General features: G+C 39.8%; 1 protein-coding gene across 2 annotated transcripts in view; it reads left to right on the forward strand.

Moving 5' to 3' along the window:
• Positions 1–27,307, forward strand: part of PPA2 (inorganic pyrophosphatase 2) — a 46,331-nt gene extending 19,024 nt beyond the window's left edge. The window contains exons 5-12 of one of the 2 annotated variants that reach the window (XM_065405080.1): positions 624–743; positions 2,166–2,252; positions 5,782–5,908; positions 15,571–15,698; positions 17,674–17,759; positions 19,459–19,528; positions 25,965–26,004; positions 27,128–27,307. In XM_065405080.1, coding sequence (XP_065261152.1) covers positions 624–743; positions 2,166–2,252; positions 5,782–5,908; positions 15,571–15,698; positions 17,674–17,759; positions 19,459–19,528; positions 25,965–26,004; positions 27,128–27,156 — 687 coding nt within the window. In that variant the 3' untranslated portion in view covers positions 27,157–27,307. Of the gene's footprint in view, positions 1–623; positions 744–2,165; positions 2,253–5,781; positions 5,909–15,570; positions 15,699–17,673; positions 17,760–19,458; positions 19,529–25,964; positions 26,100–27,127 lie in introns of those variants that run through there. The other variant, XM_065405078.1, reaches the window with a different exon arrangement.
• The last annotated feature ends 296 nt before the right edge of the window (positions 27,308–27,603 follow it).

Genomic DNA, 27,603 nt, shown 5'->3' on the forward strand with positions numbered 1-27,603 from the left:
ATAGCTCTTGTGGAATAAGCTATTTTGCAATAGATCCCCATGCGGAGACACTTATTTCAGAACAAGAGTGCCTTTTTCTGATTTAACTTAATCTGCTTCCAATCTTGCACCAATTTGGTGTTCATTGGGTGTGCAGAATGAGTGTACAGAACAAGTGTAACTTCTATACTATGGGTAGAGAAAACAGATGGAGGAAAACAACTAACAGTTAAAGCAGTTTTCCCATCATTGTCAACCCCCTGTTGTCTGATCAGCTTGGGCCCCTTTTTATGTTACTGCCGAATTTGGCCCATAAAGTGCAGAGCTTCAAACCTAGGTCCCCTTCAGTATTTGTAGCTGACCATGACAGACTCCTTATAATGATACGCCTTTGCTTGTCTGGGTCCAGCTTTTTTTTTTTTTTTTTTTGCCATGAATACTTCACACCAAAGCTTAAAACATTAATAGCAAGTCAGATTTTTGAACGTGACCCTGGAGAGTTAGTGAGGCTATCACACTTTCCAAACCTCAAGCATCCTCTCCTCACTGCCCAAAATGCAACTTCTTACCCAGTTGGGTACAGGATTAATTGCTGTGCATTTTAGAATTCTTTTCTCACTCTCTCTCTTTCACAATCTGCTTAGATTGCCACCAAGGAACCATTGAATCCCATTAAACAAGATATAAAGAGAGGCAAGCTTCGATATGTGGCCAATATCTTTCCTCACAAGGGTTATATATGGAATTATGGTGCCCTCCCTCAGGTAACATTTTTGTTATAATGGTGAAACCTTCCTGTCTTCTGAGTAAATTGCCTTATAAATCCTGAGCATTGCCTGAATGCAAATAAGTTGCAAGAACGACGTTTTTGTTTGATAGATTTGTAAATTAGGAATTTTTTATGCAGAGCTTTAGTGTGTCCATAAATTTTTATCAGAATTGGGGCGTATGTATAAATGTGTGTGCTATTTCAGGAAGGAGTTAAGTATTTAAGGAACCTTGAATTTATATTTTTTTACTTCCCTGTACTATGTGACAGGATTATGCTGTCATCTTCCTGTCATTCAAAAGTACTTAAACCAAGTAGTAGTAACATTTTTTCCCCTTACACAAAGTTGAGGTAGTAAATTCATGTAGGCCATTCATATTTGGCAGTGTAAATAATACACCTCTACCCCGATATAACGTGACCTGATATAACACAAATTCAGACATAACGCGGTAAAGCAGCGCTCCGTCGGGGGGGCGGGGCTGCGCACTCCGGTGGATCAAAGCAAGTTCAATATAACACGGTTTCATCTATAACGTGGTAAGATTTTTTGGCTCCCGAGGACAGCGTTATATCGGGGTAGAGGTGTAATTGGAATCTCTTAATCTCTTTGACAAAGGAAAAAAATATAGTGACTTTTGTTTTTGGGTTAAACTAGTTTTGTTTTTGGGTTAGTTACTTTGATTCATTTCACTTTGAATCTTCAGACTTGTTTGATCATATTTCATTTAAAATTTTGTTTTGTGTTTATAAACAGTGGCTGAAATTCCATATTTGGTGACAATAAGGATTTAGATGTTTGCTCACGATTTAGATGTTTGCTCATCAGCAACCAGTGGGGAAGTACTTGAGGGTGCCTTGGAAGAAATTTCACCACAAGGCTCTTTTACCTCTTCCCAAAATCCATATTTTTTGGTGGGTGGGTGTGGGCGTGTTTTTTCCCTCTCATTTCTAGTAGATTCATTACTTCAAACAGGGAAAAGAAAAATCCCCAAAGTGAAACAATTACCTACTTCAGAGTATATAAAAGTCACAAAAAACAAAGTCACTTATAGCAGGAAAATAGCTACTGATGGCAAACTTTTTCTAAAAGTGGAAATAACTAAGTTTTAAAACAATCCCCTTTAATTAAGAAAACCCACCAACAAAATGTTGAGCATATCTTTAGAAACACATCCAGTTTTGACTTAGCATTTGTACCTGAAGAAGGACTTAAATCCCAGACCCTCAGATTAAAAGGCTGGTCTACCAGCTATTTTATCTGGGCTCATAAAATCTACCATCTTTCTTGAGCTAAGCATGCCTATTGCCAGAAAAAGGAGAGGCTGTAACTTTATTTACTGGTGTTTTATTAATCTCTGTAATTTATAGGTAAACTAAGGAATTGTGATTGGAGTTTAATTATTGTGTTTAACAGACTTGGGAAGATCCACACCATAAAGATAAGGATACAGGATGCTGTGGTGATAATGATCCCATTGATGTGTGTGAAATAGGCACAAAGGTTTGTCTTAATAAACACGGTTATTTTAATATTTTGGTAGAATGGAGAGGGGCAAGGTGGAAGCAACTGACCAGAGGGAAGAGGTTACACTATTTATTTGCGGTTGGGGGATGACCAAAGTACAGGGCCGGCCTTAGGGAAAATGGTACCCTGGGCGAACTTGCATTTTGGTGCCCCTGGCCTTGTGGGTGTGGTGCCCCCTCATTGCCCCTGGTCCCCCATGGGCTTCCCACCCTGCCTTCCCCCCAAACCCCTGCACTTGTGCCACCTTCACCTCAATGCCTGCACCCCAACCCCTGCACTGGCATGCCCCCTCACCCCAACACTTGCATTCCCCTCCTGTGCCCCTAACCCCTGCACTGTGCCACCTTCACCCCAATGCCTGCTCCCCCTCCTTCACCCCAATTCCTTCTCCCCCTTCACTCCCAACCTCTTCCCCCTTCTGCACCCCAGCACCTGCCCCCTCCTGTGCCCCTACCTCCTGCACTGTTCCTCCTTCACCCCAACCCCTGCACTCCCCTTCTGTGCCCTAATCCCTGTACCCCTTCACTCCTACCCCCTGCACCTCCCTCCTGAGCCCCTAACCCTGCACTGTGCACGCCTCCTCACCCCAACACCTGCCCTCTCTTGTTCCCCTAACCCCTGCAGTGTGTCCCCTTCATCCCAACCCCTGCCCTTCCTGTACCCCAACCCCTGCACAGTGCATAGCCCTGCACCCCAACACCTGCCCCTTGCACTGTGCCCCCTTCACTCCTACCCCCTGCACCTCCTTCCTGAACCCCTAACCCCTACACTGTGCCCCCGTGCCCCTAACCCTTTCATCCCCCTCCTGCACCCACGTTGGGAAATTGACCTGGATGCACATAGCAGCTGGCATTGCTGCTTGCTCCCTTACTGGACTGCTGCTCCTCTGCCCCATGCACCCTCTGGGCTGCGTAAGGAGAGGGCAGGAGAGCAGCAGCTGCTGATGCCTCAGCACAGCCCAGGTGGGGAAGTGACCTGAATGCAGGGAGCCCTGGTGTTGTGTGTGTTGCCTGAGTGTATGAGTGCGCTGTCTCTTTAAGAAAGCACTCAGGGTCAGGAACCTGAAGGCTTGTGTTCAGACACAAGCCGCCAGCAGCTCTGGACCCAGAGAGGCAGCAGCACACACACAGATTTCCCCCTGTCCCATCACCCAAGCTCAATGGAAATCGGGTGCATGGGTCAGGGGGACACCCTGCCATCAGCCCCCACCCCCCCCACCCCAGCAGACAGGAGGATGCTCCCAGTCTGGAGTGGCCAGGGGCGGCTCCAGGGAGGAGGAGGAGGAGTGGGGGGACAGGAACAGCAGCGGCTGCACACGTGGAGCGGGGGGTGGGGGGGGAGAGGAAGGGAACCCCTGCTCCGGGGGAGTCATCTGATCACCTGGCTCGTGGTTGGTCGTCCAACTGCCCCCTGCAGCTTGGGTCTCTCCCCCCCTACCCCCTCTCCAGCGCTGCTGCCTGCCTGGTTGCCGCCTCTGTCAGCCCAGCTGGCCCTCAGCAGGTCAGGTGGGAATCCAAACCCTGCACACGTCGCCCTCTTTGGTGGGCCACCCTGGGCGGGGGCCTGGACAGCCCACCCCAAAGGCCAGCCCTGCCAATGTATGGGCAAGGTTCTGTTGTTAGAACTGAGAGGAAACTGAGGGTTGCTTGTGTTGGTAGGGGAAGGGTTTAAAAACCCTGGGGCTCACTTCAGGTTTATGTCTTATGTTCCTAAAAGCTCATGCTTCAGGGTTTCAACCAGCCACTGGCAGGGGGTCAGGAAGGGATTCCCCCCACTGCCTCCCAAATATTCTGGAAGTGTTTTTATCTTCTTTTTCTGAATAATCAGGGATGGCCATGGCTGGAGATGGCACCTTGGATGGGGAAGGCCAGAACTTTGAGGTGGCACCAATGATTCTCTCTCTCTCTCTCTCTCTCTCTCTCAGTTCTTGACTGGTTATTTCTTGCTCACATGCTGAGGGTCTAACTGATGTGGGGTTGAGAAGAAATTTTCAGATTGGCATTGATCTTGGGGGGGGGAGGGGAGGGCGGCGGGCTCACCTTCCTCTGCAGTGAGTGGGTGTAACTCACTTGCCTGGATTATAAGGTTATATCTCACTTAATCATTTCACTGCCATTGTGGGGGCGTTGGGCACTGGTGTACCTTGGTCCCTTGTATTTGGCACACAATAATCTAGTCTCCTGTAATACTTTGGCCTAATTTCAGTTGTTGGGTTTTGTATGCAGGTAGTGATGGCCTGTGATATCTAGTCTGACCTTCTGTATGACTTTGTGGTCCATTCTGGCCTTAAACTCAGTGAAATGGTGGATTTTGGAGAGGGAAGAAAGAACCAGCAGGATTTCACAAAAGCTTGGGTATTGAGTGAGAGAGACAAGAGGAGATAAAAATGGCAGGTTTTATGGCTAGAATAACTCACAAGGGCAGTGCAATTCTTAACGGCAATAGAAAAAAGAGAGAGAACTTATTTTTTTTGCCATGTTGAGCTTGAATTGCCAGTGGGGAAATCTAGGAACACGAATCAGAAAAATAAACGTGTGAGACTGGAGTGAGGGGGATAGATTAGGTGAAAAGGCAGATTTGGGAGTTACCTGTTTAGAGGTGGTAGATTGAGGCCACCCAGAGATGAGATAGAGAAAGGAAAGAGGGTCTAGTATAGCGCTTATGGGATGTTGACTGAGATGTGAGGAGAAGGAGACTCCGAAGGCTCATTTGGAGTGGTAAGGTGGTAACAACATGGAGGGAGAAAAATTCTGAAAGTCCACAGAGTTAGGAAGGGAGGTAGCAATCATCAGTTGTGCTAAAGGTGGTGAATATATTAAGGAGAATGAGTTTGCAGAAGATGCCCCTCGGATTATGCCAGAAGGAGACTGATTGCTAGTGACCTAAGTAAAGGCTGTGGCAGTGGAAAGGAGGAACCTGAATTTGGATGACAAGGGATCCAAGAAGGAATTGGAGGAGAGGAAATTGCTGCAGCAGGAAGAAACCTCACACTCCTGGGGCTTGGAGGAAAAGAAGAGGAGAGAGATGAGGTGTTATTTGGAGAAGCCAGGGTGAATTTAGAGTGTGGGGATAGGTGTATGTTTGAAGGCTAGGAGAAAGGAGCCAGGAGAGTGAGAGAAGAGATGAGGACTTGGGATGGGGACAGGAAGGATAGGTAGAAGGGATTAGAAGATGAATGAGTGGTGCCTCTGGATCACAGATTGGGGTAAATATAGAGGGGAGGGAAGAAAATTCTTGCTAGAACATGTCAGTTTTCTCCTTGAAGAAATTACTGAGATCCTGTACAGAGAGGTGGAAGGAGAGAATCAAAGGTGAGAAAAGACTGGAGAGGGGGAAGTAGACCTGGGAATCTATTAGGGACTGGAAGTAAAACTCTGGACAGGAATGTGGAAGAGTTGAACGAGGAGAACAACTTTTTGGTCTGTTAGAGGAAAACAAAGAGGTTGCGACTGTGTAGCCTTTTCTGTACCTTTCTGAGACAGAAATTGTGCTGCTGTGCTTTCAGGTTCACTCTCCTGGTGAGATCATTCAGGTAAAGGTTCTTGGAGTTATGGCTCTTATTGATGAAGGAGAGACAGATTGGAAGATTATTGCCATCAATGTGGATGACCCAGAAGCCCAGAAAATTCATGGCAAGTATCTTTACCTGTCCTCAAACATCCATTTCAGCAAGTGAACTTTGAGGAACAGGATAAACTTAGAATTTGGAATTGGTAATACAGAAATGTCACCTAGATTACTAACTGCGCAGCTCCAGATTTAAATATTTGCACCTTGCTTTTAATTGCATGGTCAGTAGAGTGGTGTTTGACATTGACGCACAAAGGATGAGGCAAGGCAGACAGCCTAAAGAAAAGGGAGCATGTATTCATCTATTTGCTGTTGTCTGCACTTAAACGTCTTCTTTAGGGAATGCACGTACGTATCTCACGCTAAGCTTTAGGAAGGCTAGCAGCTATCTCCGGACTTCCTCAGATGACCTGTCACACAGAGAACCTTGTGTGAGAGAACATGATCTTTGAAACATGACTGCCTTTGTAAGTAGTTGGGAGAATTGTAAAGTTTAAACACTTGCAAATGTAATTTACTTTGAACAGCCCTAATTTCCATTGGCTGTATGAGGTGTTTTTTGTTCATGGTATTTGGGTAGGTATAGTTTTGCACTCTGAAGATGCCCCTACATTTTTAAAGTGTCCTGCAGGGTTTTGACAACATGATTCCCAAGTAATTGAGAATTTTTGCACATGTGAAATTAGTTGGTGGGCTCATTTTAGCTTTTTGTAGTTCACATTGCAAAATCATGATCACAGTTGACTCTAACAGAAGCCTTGATGTTAGTGTCAGCAGAGAGAAGGTAGAGATTAAAGGAACACATCTAACTTAAAAAATAAAATCACATTTGTCTGAAAAGCTTTTACTTGCAACTGTGAAATAGTTTGTACTATTGCTGAAAGAAACAAAAAGAAAAAAATAGCTTTTTAAGTGTTTACTTTCAGTATTGTTAGTTTGTTTCCCCAACAGCCATTCATCCACTAGTTTGTTTTGTTTGGGTCCTTTGCACAGTAATAGAGAAGAAAAAAAAATACAAAAAAAGTGTGATTTGTGTAGCCACAAAAAATGGGTGGCAGGACTCCAAGGCAGGTCTAGCGCCTGAAATGACCTTTAACTTATTTTTTAAAAATTGACTAGATTTCAGCTTGGCAGGGTTGCTTTAAAGTGGCATGGTAACTAGATTACCTTCCCATTCCTGCAGGTGTTCCCTTCAGAAGAGTTAAGGGTGTGTTGTCAGTGTTTCACACTGTGCTTGTGCTCTACCTTTCCTGTAGCTAACAGGGCTTCATTCTTAAAAATAAAATCATTGGGAATCCAAGGGCTAAAATCATGTGCAAGTCTTGGACAATCTTTGTCAAGGTAATAATTATGTTCTGAGGCTAAATATCCTATGTACTCTCAAGTACACAAGGTCAGGACTTATCCTTTTGTTGGGATAGTACCTGTTTTAATGGTCTGTCTGTAGTAACGGATGTGTCCAATAGCGTTCCAGATGTCTGAGGAATTATGCTGCTCAGCCATTGAACCATTTTCCTGGCGGCTGAATGCAATATTAAGGCAAGTTGTTATCTGCATCAGTGGGCTGCTACCTAGATGGCCCTCCCCTTTTTATTGTTTCCACAGGTCACCATGACAGATTACCTGTGATGAAGGGATAAGGAAGCTCTTAGGCTGGTAAAATCACCGAGGCAGATCAATTGCAGCAGAATGTTTTTGCTTTCTTATACTGTGTGTTTGTTACAGAGATCCTGAAGCTTAGTTTAGAGAAGCAGTGAGATGTCTCAGCCTGCAGCTTCATCAGTGCGAAGATGTCACTCAGATCTATGACTCTTTTTTTCATCAAAACCAGGATGAGATAGAACTGATGCTAATGGCATAAGGAAGCATCTACATGAATGGATAGGTGATGTTAGTGCCTTCTGTCTAAGGGGCTTGCTGGTATGGTTCATAGTCACTGGGTCATCTTGGATTCATCACTAGCCCTGGATTTTCAGGTGACAGCTGTAGCACATAGATCCTCTTTCCATCTACTTTTGGTTTGGAGGCTGTGACACCTGGCTTTTTGCCATGGACCTTGCCCCCATGATCAGAACATCTGACAGCCCTTAGAAATGACTCTGAAGCTTCAGCTAGCCACAGTGTAGTTGCTTGTAAATGGAAAGGCACAACTTGTAAGAACTGAATCTCAAATTATTTAGCCCTTATCTGAGAGCATCTCTCTGTCTTCTTCCCCTCCTCCTTCTCACAGGAACTAAGATCTGTGGAATTGCCCTCAATGTTTGCACCCAAGTTTACAACGTTCCATAATGTTCAATGGGTATCAATATACGTTTTGTAATAAATAAGAACCACTTGGTGGGTGGCTAAGTGATTTTGACAAGCAATTAGTGATATATTTTTAGACAATGTTTTTTCTTTTTTAATCTCCTATACTTTTTTTTTTTAACCATAACTTAAACTGATTAAGAAATAGTTTAGTATGACAAAAGTAAAATATGGAAAAAAACTGAGCCACTGTTTAACACTTAGTGCACTAGTGCTGTCTTAAATCTGGTTTTGTTTTATTGAGTAACATTCTTGCCCTAAAGGATTGGGTGCTTTGGTGACAAAACTCCAATTTATTTGGAAATATATTTATCTCTTTTTTTTAAAAACAAAAAATATGAACTGTGGCATGTGATGTGTGCGCGCGCACACAATTTTTCATTTGAGAATATATTTGCATGAATAGCCATGGTTTTCTAGTTGTATTTCTTAAACCCTCAAGTTTAATCTCATGCATCCATTTTTTCTTGTCCACAAGAAGGAACCTAATCTAGCAAGCATAATTGTCTGATAATGTGACGCTGGCCAAGCAGGTGTCAGCTCATGCCAGGGTCCCCCTGCCTCAGTTGACTACTGACAAATACAGAGTTGAAATGACTCTCTGGCTCACCTCTGTGTACGGATTGTTAAAATAGGTATTAGAATTATAATAATGTGTTGAGTGCTTAGACTTCATTGAATGCTTGTGAGTTGATGCATGCATTAATCTCACTTATAACATCTGTGTCCGATGTTGTAAGGTAACATTTGAGCATTCGCATTGTAAGCCTCTATGTGTAAATAACCTGACAGAAGAGAGGCATTAACTAGTATGAAGTGCTAATCTCCAACAGAAGCTGTTATGTCCTGCCCGACAAGGAAGGCCCATTGACACCAGACAGACTACAGTGGAACATTAAAGAGAACAAAATATTTCTTTGTTTATTCCCCATGAAGATGAGTCTTGCAAGTGAATTGTTCCCATCATCTGAGTTTGAAGCTCAGAGTAGAAGGGTGGGGGGAATAAAAACCCCTAACAAAGAGGAACTGTATCTTTATGCTTCTTGGACTGTGGGGGGCAAGAATTACTAGGCATAAGCAAAAGATCCCCAGTGCTTAGCCTGGATTAGCTATACAGGACATATAGCGCTTGTTTATTATACAAGCTTCTATCACATTTTGAAACTTAAGATTGGAATTCATGTGTGTGTATATATGTTTACCTGTTCTGACCTTCTAAATAACACTCTCGTTTCCTTGTCCCATATAAATAAATCTTTAGATAGCTTGTAGCCAGTCCTTTAATAAACTGCCTTTGGTGTGAGATCCAATGTGCAATTGACCTGGGCTAAGTGCCTGGTCTTTTGGGACTCAAAGTAACCTGAATATTGCTACAAAGAGTCCTGTGGCACCTTATAGATTAACAAATGTATTGGAGCATAAGCTTTCGTGGGTGAATACCCACTTCGTCAGACGCATGACTGACGAAGTGGGTATTCACCCACGAAAGCTTATGCTCCAATACATTTGTTAGTCTATAAGGTGCCACAGGACTTTTTGTTGCTTTTTACAGATCCAGACTAACCCGGCTACCCCTCTGATATTGAATATTGCTGTGATCCTTGGGGTAAGGGTCCATCTGTCACAAAGGTAGGCTAACCTGGGTGGCAAGACAGAGAGTACTCAAGAGGAATGTCTGTGACTCCATGTTAAGATTGTTATAGTGTCTGAGGAGTTCACGCTTGATGATTGGTTGGTTGGTGAAATTTAAGTATAGAACTCACAACCAATTGGGGGTTTGTGCCCTGGTTCCTAACAGTCTGCCCTGAGGTTGGGTCTCTCACTCTTGAGCCACTGCAGGGCAGCTTGACAGATGGGAAATACACAACTCTGAGGGTATGTCGCCACAGCAACCAGACACCCGTGTCTGGCCCATGCCAGCTGACTCTGGCTCGCGGGCCTTGGGCTCTGGGGTTGTTGCATTGCTGTGTAGGCTTCTGGGCTCAGGCTGGCGCCTGGTCCATTGCAACCCTGAAAGGTGGAAGGGTTCCAGAGGTTGGGCTACAACAGAAACAGCCCTGCAGCCCGAGCCCATGAGCCTGAGTTGGCTGGCACGGGCCAGTTGCGGGTGTCTGGTTGCTGTGGCGACATACCCTGAGAAGCGTCCGTCTAACAATCGGAGGGTGAAGCGGAAAACATTTCTTAAATATAAGAAATGGTCACTTCAGAGATTGTCTGAGTAGTCCAAGGTTTGGAGGGGAGAGGATGTCCCCCATCTGGTTCAACAAAACATAACTGTTGCTTGCAGTGGTTAACAGGAATCCCTCTTCGTTTTGAAAATAAACAAATCTGGTGGAATGTGCAGTACAATATGTCCCTTCATACTTGTTTTTCCTTCCTCCCCATGAGACTTTTTTTTTTATTCAGATGGACGGTAGCTGTGGATAAAACTAAGAAACCTCTTCTAATAACTGACAAGCTGATATCATTGAATTATGCTATTGGCATTGTTCACTTTGTACTATTCACTTAATATTTCTGATTGGGTGTAGAGTTCTTATGTTTGGTCTCTGCCCAGCAAAGACCTTTCCTGTTTCCTTTGTCCCCTTCAGAAGTCTGAACAACATCTGGTCAGTCTTTTTTGTTACGCTAACGTTTGTGAAAAGTGTTTAATTATTTTTTTTGCTTGGGTGACTCAGGCCACTTTGTGTTAAAATTTCAAACTAGGCATGTGCATCATAGTTTCTGATGAAGATTAGTTATGGTAAATCTGGAAAAAATAATTTGGGGACAGTAATGTCATAAATGCTTGAAAATCCTGTCCTGGGCTTGTGTTATATATTAATTTTTTCTTACTGATTTAAACACACACCAGGTACATCATATTTCCCCATTCTGGGTTTTTGATCATTCTCATAACTGCAATTGATTTCCAAAACACAATTTAAAGCAGAGCATTTCCCATTGTTTATACAGAGTCCTCCCAATATATAGGCCTCCAATTCTGGAGGCATTTATTGATAAGTACTGCTTAAACTGGAAACTCTGCCTAGAACTCTCTCATATAGAGCAATGAAAAAGCTGTAATTTGTATTTGCAATACCTGAATGACATGATCTGGGGTTTGAGAGGTGCTTGGCATCAACTCCCATTGACTTCATTGGGGATTAAGGAGACACAGTTTCAAAGGGCTGGGCCTTATGTATTATGTTGGGGTTATAAAATTACAACTTTTAATATTGGAAGGGGTGGGGACAAACCCTGTTTCAAATCGAGCTGCAGTTCAGACACCGGCTTCTTAAGTGTGCGCGTAAATTAAAAAGTTTAACCTGGAAATTTTCATTGGTGCAAGGGAAGAACCTGTTTTAATACAATCAGCTTTGGTTTAACTCTGCCCTTTACATACCTGAGCGCCATTTTCTGTCCAGGCAGCTGCTAGCCAGATAACCATCACTGGACTCAGTGAAGCAATTTAAAAACAAGGAAGTGGGTCTGGTGTGGATCTAAAATTTGTTTTCCCCACTCTTGAATCTCTAAACTAGGCCTGAGCTTTGTGTAATATCTTGGCCAAGAAGAGAGTCAAATTCTTGAAATGGAAATTTTTTTTGACCACTTGTCTCATAGTGGGATTTAATTTATGTATTGAAGTTCAAATACAGATCAGGACCAATTAACCTTTCCTGCAAACTCAGAGAAATATTTGGGCATGATTATGTTTAGCCCCAATTACAAAGGCCTAAAATGAGATTCATATTGGCCAAGTGTTTTAAAAGTGACTAGTGATTTGGGGTGCTGGGTTTGAGGTGTCTTAAAGTTGCTCTCAGAAAGTATTGAGCACTTCCCCTCTAAAATCCAGGCCCCTTAAAGGTGTCTCAAGGTTGGCACATAAAAACCAAGGAACTCAAAACCACTGGTCATTTTTGGAAATCTTGGCCAGTTGGTTTTATTCTGTTGGTCATTAGAATGATGCCTGTATATATACATATCTGTAAATAATTTCTATCAATGTTGGTATATAACTTATTATATAGTTACTGTACAATATCAGCACCCTTCTCCTCTCCCCAAACAAAATGCTCTCTGCTGTTTATAAACATAATACATAGCAATGGGCAGTGTCTTGGGTTGTTTTTATTCATTATAGATGATGACCATATGTGGTGGCTTTAAGCTAGTTTTGAGTTATGTGGTCAGTTGCTGAATGGTGAAGTACAGTATATTGCACTACTTGGTATCATGTACCCTGTATATTCCCTTTCTCTATGCATGGGTATATTTATATGCAGAACAGCAGAAGAGGCCCATGAAAGCTTTTGTTGGGAATTTGTGTAAGCATTCAACATAAAGAAATTAATTGTCTGTACTAGTGCTTTTTTCCCCCCTTGCTGCAGAAAATACAACAAATGCCTTTATATGGAATGTAGCTGCTGCTTCCTGTAAATGTTTATAAGATGTTATTAAAAACATATGTCTTCTCTTCCCACAGACCTTGTTTAGAAAGCTTGTTGCAAGCATGTTGTTTTAGCTTTGCTTGCAAGAAACAGCATCTGTTGTACTAAAAATGGTAGTTTTGTACAAATGTTTTTATCGCTTCCTTTTGTAAGGCCCAATAGATTTGGGAGCTGCATTTTCATTGGTTCTTTCCTTTGACAAAAAGCAAGCCATAATCATTCGTGCCAGCCTCTAGAGATTTTCCTTATTCAAACCAAGCTGCTTACACTCGCTGTTATAACAGCTAACTTTATTTCATCTGCTTTTTAACCCTGGGGTTAACTTCGATGCTTATAAAAGTGGAACTGGAAAATGCATACCAGCAATATGCAGAAATCACACCCCCATACCTGTGTTAATCATGTTAATACTGTCTGACCTGCAAGGCTCCTGGCATTCACATCCTGAGCCTCTTCTGAGCAGAGATTGACAATATAGATAAATAGGACCAAATTATATTGGGCAATACATTTGCTATTCTATACATGTTTAGTTCCCTTTGACTTCAGTCTGAATACATAGTTTCAATGGAGACAACGTGTACATATCGAGTACCAGAGTATGGCACCGAATGACTGTGATGCGGGGAAGGCAGAAATCAGCCGACTCCTATTTGTTTGATTCTAATACAGATGTGAAACCCAGCTTCTAGAGAGTAGTGTATTAAATCACTGCACCTGCTATCCTTTCTTCCTATTTTTCTGCTCCCTTATCAGAACCCTGGAAATTCCTCCTCCTTTCCCTGCCCTCCCCCCGACTTTACATCCACCTCCCAAGTCCTGTGTGGAAGCTGTCATTTTCTTAGTGTTCAGTGGACTGAACAAGTTGTCTTTCCAGCTTGTCCCTGATGTCTCTTAAGTGACTGGGGTGGGTCGCTGTTGAGTGATGAGGCCCTCTTTTCCCCGTTTCCTGTGGCTGAGTGCTGGCTTCACAACAACAGGACTTTACGGTTGTAACACTTCCCCCAAATTAAGAAGAAAAACATAATAATTTTTTTTAAAAAGCTGGATAATCACATGGTGCTAATGTTCCTGTTCTGTTCCAACTGCTTCTGGAGCCTATTAGAGAAAGTGGAAACAAGGAGGAAAAGCCAAGCTAGCCCAGATGCCTTTACTGAAGGTCATGGGCCATGAAATTCAATGATGCCTGTAATTTCCCAGGTTGTCCTAATTTCTCTTTTTATAGATTGGCATGATATTTGCCCTCTTCCAGTCCTCTGGGATGTTTCCCATCTTCCATGAGTTTTTGAAGATAATCACTAATGGCTCATATATTTCCCCAGGAAATCTCTCTCTTGCCTGGCGACTTGAAGACATCTGACTTGTCTAAGTACTTTTTTAACTTGTTCTTTCCCTATTAGCCTCAGATCCTACCTCATTTTCACTAGCATTCACTATGTTAGACGTCCATTCACTACTAACCTTTCTGGTGAATACTGAAACAAAAAAGTCATTTAGCACTTCTACCATTTCCACATTTTCTGTTATCTTTCCCCTCTCGTTGAGCAATGGGCCTGCCTTGTCCCTGATCTTCCTCTTGTTTCTAATGTATTTGTAGAACGTTTTCTTGTTACCTTTTATGCCTCTAGCTTGTTTAATCTCGGTTTGTGCCTTGGCCTTCTAATTTTGTCCCTACATGTTTGTGGTGTTTGTTTATAGTCATTCTTCGTAATTTGACCTAGTTGGACCTGGCTGGGTTGTTCAGAGGACTTGGGGCCATTAGGACTCAAGAAAGCAGGAAGGGCCCTTCTGCCACATGAGGCCACCACATGCTGTGTGACCTTTTCCTCTCCTGCCCAAGCGGCTGCTTCTTGTCTGGCTTGCTATAAACCCATCTGGCTTCCTTTATTCTATCTTTCAGGTAACTTTCCACTGCTCTGACCTCACCCGTCTCCTTTGAGGAGTTAAACTAAAACTGTTTTTTTATGGACGCAGCTGTCTTTAGTATAACTTTTGTGAGGTCTAAGTACCATTGTTAATGTTAGAGAGAGAAGGGGAGTGAGGTAATATCTTTTATTGGACCAACTTCATCTGGTGAGAGAGAATTGAGCTTTCAAGCTTACATAGAGATCTTCCTCAGGTCTGCTAAGTATTTCCCATTGTACCTGCTACAGGACCTATCAGCAGTGACGAGTCCATATATATATACAGGCACTCATGTTATGGAAATTTTTCAATTTCACAATAGCAACCAGAATTCATAAGTTGTACAGCCATTTTCCAAATTCATCATGCTCTGCCAACGGCATGCATCCCTCTTCATGCCCTGTCCTATACTTATGCGGCAGGAACTTTCTCATTCTGCTGCCAGGTGCTCTGCACCTGCAGAGGTTAGGGTAGAATGTGGTTAGTGCAAGTAACTAGCAGTAGGTGTTAGAGAACTTAATGCTAGTATCATTTATCTTTTCTGTATCTAATGGGCCAAACTCAGACATATGTGCTGTCAGGTGTGTTTTTAATATACATTTTAGGTTTTCCTTTGCTACACCAAGTTTATACTTTGTTTTCAGGTTTTAGTTTAAAATCCATGAGCTAAAATTGTTTTTGCCAGTTATTTTTCCATTATCAAAAAGACGCATTGGCACAGTTGCTGGGAAATAAAATGTATAAAGTAATCCAAGTCTCATATGAGGTATCTAGTGAGATAAAAGCCTATAAATATGGAATTTTCTTCCCCACCTGCTATAAAGATGGTCATTTTATTCATTGGCCCTTTGGGTCTTAATTAATGAAGACCAGGAGGTGACTGGCTTATCTGTTTTAGTGTGGTGGTGAAATCCTAAAATATCAACTATGGGCAACTGAGGAAGAAACTGAAATTCCCTGATGACTTTGAAAGAATTCACTGAAATCAAATTGCTTGCAAATATTTTACAAGACTTCTAAAAACTGATGTTACCAAAACTGTGAGTAAAAAGGTGATACTTTTTTTTTATATATATCTACAGATATTGATGATGTCAAGAAACACAAACCGGGTTATCTTGAGGCTACAGCTGAGTGGTTCCGATTATATAAGGTCCCAGATGACAAACCGGAAAATCAGTTTGCTTTTAATGGAGAGTTTAAAGACAAGGTGAAGATGATATGGATTTAAAGATGCATCTTGCTGGCATATGTGGTTTTTGGGATGATCTATCCTAGATTTTTTGGAATTGCTTGCAAGGAAGTGGTTGGTCCATCATAATGGAATAAAGCTATGTCAGCATTCTTTAAATGCAATATGGAGGGGGTAGGAATATATTATCAAACATCAGAACTTTATTTGGCTTATTTTCATGTGTTTGTAAAATGAAAACCTTAATCCATATAGAGAATTTTGAATAGCTGTATTTTTGTCTGTGTAGATAATTAGGAAAACTTGCAAGATTAAATGTATCTCAAGAAAATAATGGTTTTTGAACAAGTGGGTAAAATATTAGGTCCCACTCCTGTGGAGATTTACACACATGCATATGGTTTTTGCAGGATCAGGGGTGGGGTTTTTTTTCAATATCTTTGTCATCATAGGAAAGTAATGGGGAATAGATTTTGTGCATAGACTGGCAAATCTTCATGACAGTTTTGCAAGACTGTATGTTTTAAAAGAAGCAGTATGGTAGGTTGCAGACTTTTCCATGCTTGGTCTTTGCTCAGAGGTGATTTTTTTGGGGTAATTTTGAGTAAAAATGTTTCAGCAGTTTTTGTCTTCAAGACTAAAGATCTTTTCCCATCTTAAGAAAAATTCTCATGAGTTTTTGACAACCTGTGGCTAAAATAGCTGGTGATTGGAAGTGCAGTGGACATGGGAATAGTGCTCCCTGTAGAGACTGTGCTCACTGTAGTGCTCACAGTGGCCATTTTCCAGGTGAAATTGGGTTTGATTTGAGTTTAAAATATTTTGAAAATCACACATTATGTACAATCTATAGAGGGATTTTCCCCCTAAGCATTATAAACGGGTTCCAGAGAAATGATGCCCGTACACAAATTGGCTATAAACTGTCTAAGCTATAAAATGCCTACTAACCAACCCAAACAAACTTTCCAATGTTGTCTGGGTGTAAAGATCCTCTTATTACTCTGCTCCCTCAAATGAATCATTAGCCTGGTGGAAAATACCCAGTGTTGCAAGGCCAGACAACCTGAAGCTCTATTGCCAGCTCCTCCACCGTCTGCCTTTGTTAAATTTGTACTTTGCAAAGCATATTCAGTGAGGCTTGAAGAAAGCTGCAGCTAAAACTGCTGGAATTTTGGGTCAGAGTTTGCACTAAATACCTTACCCCCTGACCAACTTGGACATGCTTCATTTGTTTCTAGAGACCCAGGATGTAAGAGAGTTACTCTTCCCCGAAATGTTCCAGTGGCACTGGTGAAGGGTGGCAACATCTCAGTGGTATCTAGCCACCTAGTCCAATTATGAAATGTGCATGCTCTGTCTGCAAGTGTGTGTTAGCCCATAGAGCTGTGATGCCCAAAACTTTAAAACTTTTTGGAGCTCTTTAATTTCCTCCCTGTATTTCCTTTTTTAACAACAACAACAAAAACCAACACGAAATTAAATTCCCACCAAACAAAACTAGGCAATTAATATACCGTTTTAATGTAACACTGAGGTTGGATGGTTAAGCAGTCAAATCAGGAAATGCCAATATATTGCTGTGTGAGCAACATTAACTTTGACCCTTGTGTATATGTGTTATAATACAATCTTTAATAAGGGTCATGTGTTGTTTCTCAAATAATAATGCATCATACAATGTTACTACATCTGTAGTTACACATGTAGAATCCTGTATGATGATTTATTCCTGTACACATACACTGATGCCTTTTTTCATGAATCCTCCTTATTGTGTCTGGCCACCAACCAAAAGTATCCTCAGTATGATGCCAATGTACTTGGTGGGTAGTGAGGCCTGTTTCTCACCTTAGAAAAGTGTGATTGTAGGAAGCCTCCTGTGAAGCCTTATTAAAAATTTTGGAAAATATACCATGTGAAATTGCATTTTTAATAAATTAATTCTTTGGAATTTAGTTAATAGCTTTTTATATCTCTTGATATAAACTAGGATTTTGCTGTTGGAATTATTAAATCCACCCATGAATACTGGAAAGCTTTGCTTCATAAAAAGGCTGACCGAGGTGCTATAGAATGGTAAGTGTCCATTCAAAGCTATTCCTATTTGTATTGTATTCATTCTGTCAGTGTGGCAGCTGTGTATGAACCACTTACATTTGTTGCTTTGAGGTGGCAGTAACATTTCTGTTTTTACAGCATCCCGATAGATAATTGCTCTTGCATGGTAACTACACAGGGTTTACTGGAAATTACTTAGAAAATATATATTGATCATGTGAGTCCTGCAGATTATTTATAAGTAAACTTTAGTAACCGCTCAAAAACCAGTTATTGTGTAATCTGCTGCTTTTTGCACAATACTGATAACTTTTAATTTCTTTGAACGTGTCCTGTTATGTAATTTGATAATATAGCCAAGTGTAGCTTGTTAATATTTAGGAATTACTTAATTAAAAGTATTCACTTTGAACTAGAGAAAGAAGGTTAGGATTGTATTAGCGATTTATTATGGTGACATTATACAGTTACACTGTAAAATGAAATTTATGAATTCTTTAAAATGTTAAAGATAGTAACCTAATCTAACCTAAGGAAAAGCAGAGTTATTGCTGTCATTTTGTCCTTACCACCCCATTGTGTATCACTGCACATGAATTTATGATCAGCTTCTATTCTAAAATTCCTGCAGTATTTAAATACAACAAAGGAATTAAGTTGTCAAGTTAGTCCTCAACTATGAATTTCCCTGTCCCCCATAATACTGTTTGGGATTTTCCTGAGAGCCTCCATATTCCATACAAAGCCCTAATGAATCCTCTGCCTATCATTTATTCCATACTGTTGTTGTTGTTTGTTTTGCAGTAGCACCAGGAGTCCCCAACTGAGATTGGGGCCCCAATGTGCTAGATACTGCACAAACACATAGTGAGAGAGACAATCCCTGTCCCAAAGAGCTTAACAGTCTAAATAGGACACAGTCAAAGAGTTGGAGAACAAGTGTATTGTTATCTCTGTTTTATAGATGGGGTATCTGAGGCACATTGAGATTAAGTGATTTGCCCAAAGTCACACTGCAAGTCTGTGGCAGAGCCAGAAATTGACCCCAATTCTCCTAGCCAGCATTCTTATTGGACTGCAAGTCCCAAGTTGGTAATATTGAGCTTCATATTTTTTGATTCCAAAGCACTTAGGCTACATGTTGGTATAATTTATAAATCAATCCCAGCCTTACTTTGAGGAATCGAATACTATGCAGTTTATCCTATCGGATAATTTAGATGAGACCTTACAAACCAAAGTCCAAATTCAGTCTTGGTATGAATGGATGCAGCTGCACTAACTTCAGTGGAACTTCAGCCATTTACACTAGCAGAGGATTTGGCTCCATGTTTTCGTCTGCTGTCCATGAGCATTAAAGATCTTGGACGCTTTTTGAAAGAGCAGAGGTTTTCCCCAGGTCTTTGATCAATATTTCTCCTTTGCCACCAGTGTGCTGTGAAGTCAGTTTATTGGATTCCTTACCCAAGGGTTGTCTCCATGCCATTGTGTCTATATTTATAGAGAACTTTGGGATCCTTTTAAGGACGAAAGGCACTATATAAACGTAAAATATTAAATGTATAAAATGCTGGTTATTGTTGCTTCATTTTTGACTGACTCACTTCTTGGTAGATATGAACATTTAGGCTCTTTGCAGAGGCTGTTTATCATAGGTAGGTTTTATTCTGTTCCATTTTTTTTATTGTTAACTATCTTATTAATTTTTATTTTTCAGTACGAATGTTTTGGTGCATGACAGCCCCTTTTGTTGCAGTGAAGAGGATGCCAGGTTAATTGTGCAATCAGTAAGGGCAAAACGCTTTTAATAGAACTTTTTTATTTTTAAAAATTGTTACTAATGCTAGCAAAAGATCCAAAAATCCAGCATTGAAATAAAATAGGTAAACAAAGTGCATCCTTGCATTAAACAAAGATGTGAGGTTTAAAAAAAATAAAATGTAGAATACAGAGATTATGGAGGACATATAACTATTATAATATAAACCTTTTTTGCTGCAGTATAATAACTGTGTTTTCTGGCAGGTTCATTACCGTTTTGCTGATTTTCTATGGTGCTATTTCTTCTGATGCTAAATAGCAAGACTGACTATGTGTATCTAGCATGCTGTCTTCTCTGTCTGCCCTGTTGCCATGAGTTACCACCCAGTGCTAAAACTCATTGACTAGCTGACTGTACTCTCTAATCACTAAGGGGATCCTTTGTTTGCCTACTTGCATAATTAAATGCATCGCTGTACAAGGAAGGGAGAAATGTTTTTCTAACTGCTTGTTAAAGAATAGCGCCTTGTTCTGCAAATTAATGTAAAATTCAAATACAAATTAATGTAAAATTCAAATACACGGGTTCTCTGTTTAAACTAGAAAAATGTCCTGCAGGTTTTATACTTACATGTGCAAATGTAATTGGAGGAGAAGTTATTCCATTTAAATGTTATATTTTGGAGACCACAACTTAAGCAACAACAACAAAAAAGCAATGTAAAGTGCCTGATTTAACAAAAAAAAACCCAAACATTTCTCACATGTATTTGCTTTCGCCATGAGCATATCGGGTGTTTTGCACTTGGATGTGGCTATATAGGCAACTAACTAGCCTTAACTCAAACTCTCTCAATTGCTTGATTTGTGCGCACAGTTATAGCAATTGTGCAAGTGTAAGTGTCAAATGAGACCTCAGGCCTCTTAAAACTAAGCTCTGAAAAAAACTAATGTTTTTACTTTCAAAAACCAGACATACAGACCATATACATATTTGGAGGCTTCTTTCCTAGTTGCCTCACTTTTTCATTGTTTACTTGTAAGATACAGGCTAAAATCTTGAGTAGCTACACCAGTAATATATCAGTGATGCAAAATCCAGGACCTTTTATGTATTGGGATAGTGATTCAAATACTCCTGTTTATTTTAGCTAGTTGAGGACTAATAAATTTCCCTGTGATGGGTGCTTATGAAATTGTATCTGCAATAAGCAGTTAAAAGTGAATTCCCTTAAAAAGTGTTGCCAGAAGATTAAATATAGTAAGGTGTCAGTTATACCTTCTATCTAGGGGAAGCTTAGAACTGAATTTCCCATTTCTGTGCATTTAAAGTCTTAACTAACATTACTGTAAAAGGGTTACTGTCTTCTTTAAAATGTTGTATTTTAAGCTAATAAGTCTTTGTTACTCACAACAAAGCTGGTTAAACTGAAAGAAATTTCAAAATCAAACTTTTCAGTCTTGATTCTGTTCAGTTTCTTTCTGCATTTGTCTCAAAGTATGTCTACACATGAATTCTTAGGCATGTTTTTTTAACACGTTAATTAACACAGTTGTAAAATTTTAATGTAGAAATAAAGAAATGTTTGTTTCAGTACTCACATATTCATTCCTAGTCACATTTATCTGATTAAATGCAACTATCAGCAAACATTTGTGTTTTGTCTGTGCTAGAATTTACAATCATTTTTCATAAACATGTATTAAAAACACAACTAAATATTCAAGTTCAGACATACCATCAGCTTGGACAATGAAAATCAATGAAATAATTGTCAGTTTCAAGTCCTCTACGCTGCACTGTTTGCATTTGAAACATTCCAGGTCAATTTGTTTGTTTTAAAACAACTGTTTGTGTGTTTTTTTTAAAACAAAAATTCCAGTGGAAATATTTCTACTGCAGTGTTTACAAAATCAAAAATTTTAAATCTCATTTGTATTGGTGTTCCATGGTATTGTCTTATAGTAGCCACCAATGTTTTAAACTTTTTTTTCTTCCTGCTCCCATTCCTCACTTTCTTTTCCTTGAATGGTTTCACTATTTCTTTGTAGTATTTTACTAAACCCCAATCATCCATGACCCTCCCCTGCTTCTGTTGCTTTTACAGATTTTTCTTCTTTAATTTTTTAGGGCTGTCAAGTGATTAAAAAAATTAATCGCGATTAATCACATGATTAAACAATTATAGAATACCATTTATTTAAATATTTTCGATGTCTACATTTTCAAATATATTGATTTCAGTTACACCACAGAATACAAAGTGTACAGTGCTCACTTTATTTTTATTTTTGATTACAAGTATTTGCACTGTAAAAAACAAAATAAATAGTATTTTTCAATTCACCTAATACAAGTACTGTAGTGCAATCTTTTTATTATGAAAGTTGAACTTACAAATGTAGAATTATGTAAAAAAAACAAAAAAACAAAACAAAAAAAACCCTGCATTCAAAAATAAAACAATGTAAAATTTTAGAGCCTGCAAGTCCCAAGTTTGTTTACATTTGCAGGAAATAATGCTGCTAGCTTCTTGTTTATAATGTCACCTGAAAGTGAGAACAGGCATTCTCATGGCATTGTTGTAGCTGGCGTTGCAAGATATTTACGTGCCAGATGTACTAAAGATTCATATGTCCCTTCATGCTTCAGCCACCATTCCAAAGGACATGCATCCATGCTGATGATGGGTTCTGCTTGATAATAATCCAAAGCAGTGCTCACCAATGCATGTTCATTTTAATTATCTGAGTCAGATGCCACCAGCAGAAGGTTGATTTTCTTTTTTGGTGGTTTGGGTTCTGTAGTTTTCGCATCCGAGTGTTGCTCTTTAAAGATTTCTAAAAGCATGCTCCACACCTTGTTTCTCTCAGATTTTGGAAGGTACTTCAGATTCTTAAACCTTGGGTCAAGTACTGTTGCTATCCTTAGAAATCTCACATTGGTACCTTCTTTGCGTTTTGTCAAATCTGCAGTGAAAGTGTTCTTAAAATGAACTTGTGTTCGGTCATCATCTGAGACTTCTATAACATGAAATATATGGCAGAATGTGGGTAAAACAATTCTCCTCCAAGGAGTTCTGTCACAAATTTAATTAACGCATTTTTTTTAATGAGCATCATCAGCATGGAAGCATGTCCCTGGAATGGTGGCCAAAGTATGAAGGGGCATACGAATGTTTAGCATATCTGGCACGTAAATACCTTGCAATACCGGCTACAAAAGTGCCATGCAAATGCCTGTTCCCACTTTCTAGTGACATTGTAAATAAGAAGAGGGCAGCATTATCTCCTGTAAATTTAAACAAACTTGTTTGTCTTAGTGATTGGCTGAACAAGAAGTAGGACTGAGTGGACTTGTAGACTCTGACGTTTACATTGTTTTGTTTGAGTGCAGTTATGTAACAAAAAATAAATCTCCATTTGTAAGTTGCACTTTCACGACAAAGATTGCACTACAGTACTTGTATGAGGTGAATTGAAAAATACTATTTCTTTGGTTTATCATTTTTACAGTGCAAATATTTGCAATCAAAAATATTTCCATTACAACAGTGAATACAATAAATGTGAAAATGTAGAAAAACATCCAAAATATTTAATAAATTGCAATTAGTATTGTTTAACAGTGCGATTAAAACTGCAATTAGTCGTGATTCATTTTTTTAATCGCGGTTCATTTTTTTGAGTTAATAACGCGAGTTAATTGCGATTAATCGACAGTCCTTATTTTTTTGTGTATCTAGGTAGTCCAATTACTCTTAACGTATTTATCCTTGAGTAAAATGCACAATATGTTTTAATTGGTATTTTTAATGTATTTAATTTCCAATCAAAAGTAACTTGAAGTGGAAACAGTACAGCCTTTAATATTCTCTTGAGAGCAGAACGTCAAATTCTAGATATTAAATTTTAAACCGGTGTCTTTTCCACAGTCTTGCATTGCCAAATTCAGTTGTCAGACATTCAGCTCTTGCAAGCTGAACTGACAGTATACAGAGATCAACTGCAAAGTCTTAATGGCTGTGAGGTTTTCACATGTACCTGGAAATTTAAAAAAAAAATGTTTTCTGTGGTTTCTTTTACTTCCTTCCATTGGCTTATGGATAGGCACAAGAGAAATCAATGCTATAGTGGAGTGTTGACTTACAAGTATAATTGGAAACATATTTCCATATTCCTGAGTCACCTGCACTCTTTGGAACAGCTGCCATCTTGTTTCTAACCCATTTTAGAGAGAAGATTTTTGTATTGGATGAGTGGTATATACCTTTTATTTTCATGAGATATATTAACTGCAAAAATAAAAGGCATACTCTGTTGCTATAACTCATGTATTTTTACGGAGAGTAGAATGCCTAGAATTTCCATGCCTAAGAACAAAGTAAAAAGCAAATGATAAAGAAGTCTTTATTGCACTGCTTCTGCATATATAGTTATGGCTGGGCCACTTTCTAATACCCCTATTGTTGTTGGGTGACACCTTACTCCATGGGTAGACCTGTTGACTTCAACAGATTTAGGGTGTTGGCATCTGGGCCTTTATGATTTGACAAGTGTTATATTTGAGACGCAAATGACTTGTCAGTATTGGGAATTAATTTCTGCTCTGTTACCCTAATGGGTGCACGTTTGGCTGGTTTCTGCCTTCCTTTTAAGTATCCAGCGTTGACCACTTTGTAAGAGTGTGTTTCTGCGTCCTCTGTCTCTTAAGTGTGTTTTATGTTGTTGATCTTTCCTCCTTGTCTCACTTTACTCTTCTCTCCCAGCTGAGTTTCAGGACAGTTGGCCTAACTGTGCTCTGACATTAGTGAAAGTCAGGAGTGTTCCACTGCGGTTGATGGCATTACCCCCGAGTAAAATTGGTACAATCAGAGAGATCAGAAGAGGTAGTCTGTGTCTGACAGCAGTAGGTACTGAACGTTTGAAATACCCAAAATTACCCTGGCATCTGTAGCCAGACATACACCAGAGTTTATAACTGTCTGTAGATGGTGAAAGTTTCTGGTGTTTCCTGATATCTTGTGCTGTCTCTTTCTCAGCACCAATGTTGGTGCACACTGAAAATTAGATTCTGGAAACACCAGAACATGTTGCTGGATATGTCAATGTTAAAATCTACCATTTACTTTACAGTAAGTGTTGCCATCTATAAAACTGACCTGGGCAGCCAAGCCTTTGTTTAACATTAATCCCAAGAACTGCTTGCTCACTCACTCTACAAGGAAGCTGCTTAAAATGTTTTTATAAAGTTGGAAAAGCTCCAAGATGAACTATAAATAGCTTGCAGAACAGTTTTTCTCAGACTTATGACATTATTCTTCCCTTAGAAAACTGGAAAGAAAATGTGGTAGAAGGGCTTTGCTGGGAGGGGTATCTGATAAAAGTACTTTGGTAGGAATACTTTCCAGGCAGAAGTATCTTTTAAAAGAGAGAGGAAGAGGGGCAGTCTTCCCCTGAGAACTTAAAAAACCCAACCAAACAAAATTACAGAAAATATACCAGGTTGTTATGTTGATGATGTTGCGTGTGGACAGTAGGAGGGTTATGGCTAAAACCCAGGTAAGAGCCCTAAGAGTGGTGACCTCCCTTCCCCTTCCCTATTAATCTCATGGGGTGTTAACTCTACAGCCAGATGCTGATACTTTAAATGTCAGTATTTAATTGCTGATAATTTTAGCAGATGGGATGGGAGTGAAGCCCACATGGAATTGAGATTTGCTGGAGAGAAGGAATTTCAGAGGGTAGGAAATAGAAAAGAGGAGAGAAATAGAAGGATGGGAAAGGAAGTGAGACTAAGGACAGAAATAATACTGGTCCTAAATGTGAAAATATTTCTCGCTGAGTGCTGCTAGATGTGACAATAGGTGGACAAATAAAATTAACAACCAAGTTTAGTTGCACTAAGCTATATTTCCTAGCATTGATCTTTGTGGAACCAACGTAAATGGGAGATTCAGTGTGGGCTGAGGGATATATGTAGCTTTAAAGTTATACAAAGCCCCATGGACCACAGTTAAATATAGAATGTATCCCTTCTACAGAATGAGTTTGACTCCCCTGTTATAGAGATTGTTTCCCCCCCTCCCCTCCCCCCCCCCAAAAAAAACATAGTTGTGGAAATTTAATAAGAAACTTAATCATTTAGTAACATTGCTGCAAAGATGTTTTCATCTTTGCTGTTTGCAAATCAAAAAATCCTCTTTATCCTACAAGAGTAAATCATCTTTATTCTAAACAGGTATTCATCTGCTACTGGTAGGTCTGTGCCTGCGTTTGAGTGAGACAGATACTTATATAGGTAGTAAGAAAAATGGAGGTGTGAGAGGGAGGAGTATTGTCTTACGGTGCCAGTGGTATGTTTCTTTTGTGCTATCATCTGTTGACTTTCACAATAAAATAACCTAGAGTTTGGACACACTACATATGGAGTGTTACTAATATTGTGTTTTTTTTCTGTAGGCACCACCTCCTGCGAGTGGAGATTCTGTTTCTGCAGAAGGTACAGTTTATTTTTACTCCAAATGGCAACATGTATTTTTGTTTCATTTGCTGGAAAAAAAATGAGACAAAAATAGATCAGTTGAAAAAGTTTTTGTGAACTAAACATACTAAGCATGAGAACTGATAAAAATGCTTATATAGGGCCAGATTATGCTTCCCTCACTTCTTTTGAATAGTACCTTAGACAATGAGTAGTTCTACTAAAGTCAAAGGGACTACTAGTCAAGTGGCATAAAGTACTAATACCTACTTGGTGTCGATAAGGGTAGTCTAGCCTGTGTCAGTCTAGAATTAGATGAGCAGTCATACTAATATTTTTCTGTTTCAGAAATTATGGAAGGCCATATTTATCCTTTTAAGAAATGTTGCTTTGATTTCTTCCTTGTGGTAACTTTAAAAATGAAACAAAACAAACTATCCAACAAAACTAAGCCAAACTTACTTTTTCAGTGTTAATTAAAGCAAAATTGACTTTCCCCATTCTTGTGGAACTGGTTTTCAAGTTAACAAAAATGATAGTTTTAGTTGAAGTACAGGACTCTGAACTAAGTTTGTTCAATATGCTTGGTTTACTAAAAAAAAAAAAAAAAAAAAAAAAAAGCCGTTGACTTTTTAATGCCAAAAGCACTGTATGAGAGAGGAACATGCACTACTACAAATTGGAGGGGGGAAGGGAAAGACAAGAAGGAACTTAAAATCTTGAGTCTAGTTCCAAATTCTTCACAAAATAACTTCTGTGTAATCAATTTCATGGGAAAGCAAGTTGCATTCCTTTTGCCCTTATATGGTATGCCAATAAATAGCATTTATTTACTAAAATATTCCATCTCAAGCCTCTGACACAGAACTGGCCACAGTCTGCCTCATCTTTGATGTGTGCAATACATCAGGGCTGTACACTGTTGCAGGATGTAATTTTCAACAAAGTTGTATCATAAAATAAAATGTTTACTTTGGGGGCACTCTTTTCATGGATTGGTGATATGGTTCAAGGAACTGTATGTGTTTGGAAAGGGAGGATACGAAAGAAGCTGAAAGTGTAGACTACTGCATTTCCAAGTGTTTGCATCTGGTTATCCATGTAGAATTAATACTATTCTTGACGTGTATTTTTGTTTTAGTTGATGTGTGGCACTTTCTTAACAAGTGATCATCGGAATGTTCTGAAGTCACATCATCAAATCTTAAATCATCCCTTTTTTCCTGAGTTTTGAAGACAGGCTTGGTTCCTAATTGCTGGGTTCCTGTTGGAACAACTTTTCAAGTAACAAAAACCCTCTATCATGTAAATAAACTGATATTTTTAAATTGTTTCCTTTCTGCGTGTTTCTTTGTGTGGAGTTTTGTTTGTTTCTACTCTTGAAAACTCTGTGGTTCCTTCTATCCATCCAACCTGTACACATTTACATCCTACAGATGTAGAGGTTGATTTGGGATGGTCTGATATACAGCTGAACATTAGAGCAGCCCTCAAACTGCTCTAACATAAGCCAGCTGCTCATGGCCCTCAAGGGGCTGCTCTGGCAACCAGGGGTAACAAGGGTATAGGGATGTCCTGGCCGTGATCCCTTGTAAATAGACAGTATCGCCTACACTG

This window comes from Emys orbicularis, chromosome 5 (genome assembly GCF_028017835.1).
Source record: "Emys orbicularis isolate rEmyOrb1 chromosome 5, rEmyOrb1.hap1, whole genome shotgun sequence".
NCBI lineage: Eukaryota > Metazoa > Chordata > Testudines > Emydidae > Emys > Emys orbicularis.